This window comes from Bidens hawaiensis, unplaced genomic scaffold, assembly GCF_021521415.1.
Source record: "Bidens hawaiensis isolate Kalapana, Puna unplaced genomic scaffold, B.hawaiensis_p1.1 tig00042687_1, whole genome shotgun sequence".
NCBI lineage: Eukaryota > Viridiplantae > Streptophyta > Magnoliopsida > Asterales > Asteraceae > Bidens > Bidens hawaiensis.
In genome coordinates, this window is record NW_027505794.1 from 40241 (window position 1) to 44023 (window position 3783).

The 3783-nt window shown below is 30.9% G+C and overlaps 1 protein-coding gene across 1 annotated transcript; it reads left to right on the forward strand.

The window, feature by feature from the left end:
• The first annotated feature begins 980 nt into the window (after positions 1 to 980).
• LOC143615360 (protein ANTAGONIST OF LIKE HETEROCHROMATIN PROTEIN 1-like) lies at positions 981 to 2365 on the forward strand. Its single transcript, XM_077088498.1, has 2 exons — positions 981 to 1223; positions 1328 to 2365. The coding sequence occupies exons 1-2, from the start codon at positions 981 to 983 to the stop codon at positions 2363 to 2365; spliced, it is 1281 nt and encodes a 426-aa protein (XP_076944613.1).
• Positions 2366 to 3783: the final 1418 nt, after the last annotated feature.

Genomic DNA, 3783 nt, shown 5'->3' on the forward strand with positions numbered 1-3783 from the left:
TATTTTCTTATTTATACTCATAACAAACACTATATTTTCTAAATATATATTAATTCAAATTAATTAATTTCTAAATTAACAGGTATTTTAAGATACGAGTAATCGATTGCCACATATGTAGTATTATAAAATGCTTGATTGATTATTACTACTGAATAATGAATTATAACATACATAAAACATAATGTAAACTTTAAATACCTAATGGTCACTTGTCAGCAATCATAGCAAAAGTAAATCGAAAGCTAAGACTAAAAACAAAAATAAAACACATAAAAATCAATAATCTATCTATTCTAAGACTCTCTACAATGCTTATTTTGGAGAGGATGCATTTGGTGACATGAATGATACATATAGAAAGATGCATTGGAGTATAAAGAAGGAGAGGAAGTGTAACCAAATGCACCCTATTGTGGGGTCCATATAATTTAATTTATTTTTTTATTAAAAAATCACATACTTTATTAAATAAAAAAAGCAATTTTAAAAGTGAAAAAGCCATTAACGGCTAGATAAGTTGTAGTTTTTTTTTTTGACAAATATATTTAAAAAAAAGGGCTAGTTTCCCCCCCCCCCCTATAAATGCCCATTAATACTAACTCATTTTTCACCTCAAAATCTTACAAACTCTCAAATTTTTTCAACATCACACTTTCACAATAGATCCAAGACAACAATTTTCTTTCACTGGTTTGTTAAACGATGATGATGGTCAACAAAACACACAACAACAACAACAACCATCATTCCCTCTTTTCTCACAATCACAAAACTTTTCTCAGTTTTCACAAGCACAACCATATCCCCAGTTTCAACAAGGACCTTCATTCCCGCAATTTTGACAATTTCCCGTCATGCCACAGTTTCAACAACCTGCTTTTGATCCTCAACAATTTCAACAATTTCTTCAATGGCAACAGCTTCAAAAAACCTCCCAAATGCAACAACCTCAGTTTTAGCAAACTCAAGAAGATCTTATGGAATCACCATCAAAAGCAAAGCCACAAAAAAAGAAAAAGAATAAGAAGCCAAGCAAGAGGGTGACTGAGAAGAATGACGAGCAACCAACAAAGATGAGTCGTCAAAAGTGGCCTAATAATGATGAGGTGTTGCTTGCCCAAGGTGTGATTTCAAGTTCCGTGGATCCAATCATTGGCAACAACCAAACTGGGGATGCCTATTGGAGTGAGGTTGAAAAATACTATAATGAAAGTGAACCTGTAATTCCATGAGATGCTCACAATCTACGAAGCCATTGGCATATGTTTAAATCTTTAGACGAAGGTTTCGGATGAGCATACGTCTTTTTAATCACATTGTTAAGGAAATCTCTAAACCAGGTAGATGTCAACATTTTAAGTATTTCACACAAAGATATGATGATGTTGGTGTAAAAGGTCTTTCACCAATACAAAAATGTACAAGTGCCATTCGTCAGTTGGCATATGGTGCATCAGCTGACCAATGTGATGAGTACATACGCATTGGTGAAAGCACTTCCATTGAATGTCTACACAAGTTCTGTAGGTCTGTTGTTGAGGTTTTTGGACCACGATATCTTAGAAGGCCCAACCAAGATGACATTCAACGATTGCTACAATTGCATTCTGAAAAACATGGGTTTGTTGGAATGCTTGGAAGCATAGATTGCATGCATTGGGCTTGGAGAAACTACCCAACGGCTTGGAAAGGACAATACACTCGAGGTGATCATGGTCATCCAACCATTATGCTGGAGGCTGTAGCATCACACGACCTTTGGATTTGGCATGCATTCTTTGGAGTGGCAGGTTCAAACAATGATATCAATGTTCTTAATCAATCACCAGTATTCAATCAACTCTTAGAAGGGAATGCACCACAGTGCAACTTTATTGTGAATGGGAATGAGTACACGCAAGGATACTCTCTTGCAGATGGCATTTACCCAGAATGGTCAACACTGGTAAAGAGTTTCGTTTATCCGCCAAACAATAATCTTAAAATGCAATACTTTAAGCGACGACAGGAGTCTTGTAGAAAGGATGTTGAAAGAGCGTTTGGTGTCCTCCAATCAAGGTGGGCAATAATACGAGGCCCTGGAAGATCTACAAGCATACCAGTGTTAGGTGATATAATGCATGCATGTATCATTCTACATAGTATGATTGTAGAAGATGAAGGTCATATGATAACTGATTGGTCCCGTGAAGAACATGAGCCTGAGCCACCAAGTTATAATGGAGGTGCACCCACTGAGTTTGCACACTATCTGCAGAGGTTTAGATCCTTACGAAGCAAATATACTCACATCGCACTACGCAACAATCTAATGGAACATCTCTGGGATCTTAAGCAAGCTAATGTAGCTAATGAAGAGTAGATTTGCTCGAGTAAAAAACTTAATTTTAGGTTATGGTTGTATTAAGTTTTATTTTGATTTTTAATCTTAATTCTACTTTAATTTAAATATATGTGTTTTACTTTTTCTCGGAAATGTAACTTTTTTATGTAATACAAGTTTAATTTTTATTTAATTTTATCTTGTTTTTTATTGTTTATTATTTAAATATATTTTTACATTTATTTATTAAATATTTTTTAAAACTACAAAATAAAAGTTTTAAAAGAAAAATTAAAAAAGAAATAATGATGTGGAAGAGAGAGGTTGCATGTGGAAAGGATGGGTTGGAGTTAAAAAGAGAAGAGATGATGCATGTACGAAGGATGAGTAAAAAGCTGATGTGGCAGTCTAATAAAAGCCTACTTATTTTTGTCACTTGTCATCCTCATAGCCCTCCTCACATACTTTTCACTTATTTTAATATATGGTCCTTATATTTTAAGTTATATCAATATATGAATTCAAGTTTGTTTTTATTATATGTAAATCCTAATTGATTCATTCATTAACATTAATTGTGAAATAAGAAAATAAGGAAATATTAAAATTGACGTTACAAGTTTGTTAGAATATAATTTTAAAGTCATAGGTAATTGCAAATTAAAGCAAATAAATTTGCATTATTGTCAAAGAATTTGGATTTGTATGATAAACTATAAATTGTTTTTTAAACTGGGATTCGAGCAACAGTGCATAACTTTTTATATAAGATTGGTTTCAAATTTGGATTTAAAATCTGGAAAATGTGTATTTTTTTAATTTTCTCCAAACGTTTTGTATAAATACTGCAAACATAGAGAATACCTATTATATATCTTGGTGTTTAGTATTAAATTATTGAAGTTGAATTATATATTTATAATTTATATGTATATCGATTTACTATATGAAGTATATGTCATTTATTTATATGATTTTTTTGTGTAGTATAAAGAGTTTTAGCAATAAGAAATTAATATTTAGTTTTCAATATGTTCTTTTATAGTTCAGACCAAAATGCTTCTAAACATATATTTTCACATTAATTTTTAAAACAATAGTTAATTCGGTTAAAAGCCATTTACCATGCTTCCAACAAATCTGAAATCTTTGTTTTTTTTTCTATAAGTATTTAATATATATATATATATATATATCGATCAATTAAATATTCCAACAACTCTCATAAGATTAACAAATGATAGATGATTAGTATTCAAAATTTAAGCATTCCTAATCCAATACTTTCAACTATTATAAATATGAACCACTACATTCACTTTATACAACTTTAAATCTTTTATTATTCTACTAACTCAGAATAATCACTTTTATTTGAACATAATATGTCTTTGTCATTTTACATTAATATGAAATGAAAAAAAAATCATTTTGTTATATTTTAATTTCCGGTTTTA

What these genes read in the sequence shown, in the direction of transcription:
- LOC143615360 (XM_077088498.1), top strand. Translation starts at nt 981, where the DNA reads ATGGAATCACCATCAAAAGCAAAGCCACAAAAAAAGAAAAAGAATAAG. An exon ending in ACTATAATGAAAGTGAACCT is followed by an intron (nt 1,224 to 1,327) that starts GTAATTCCATGA and finishes CACATTGTTAAG; the next exon opens with GAAATCTCTAAACCAGGTAG.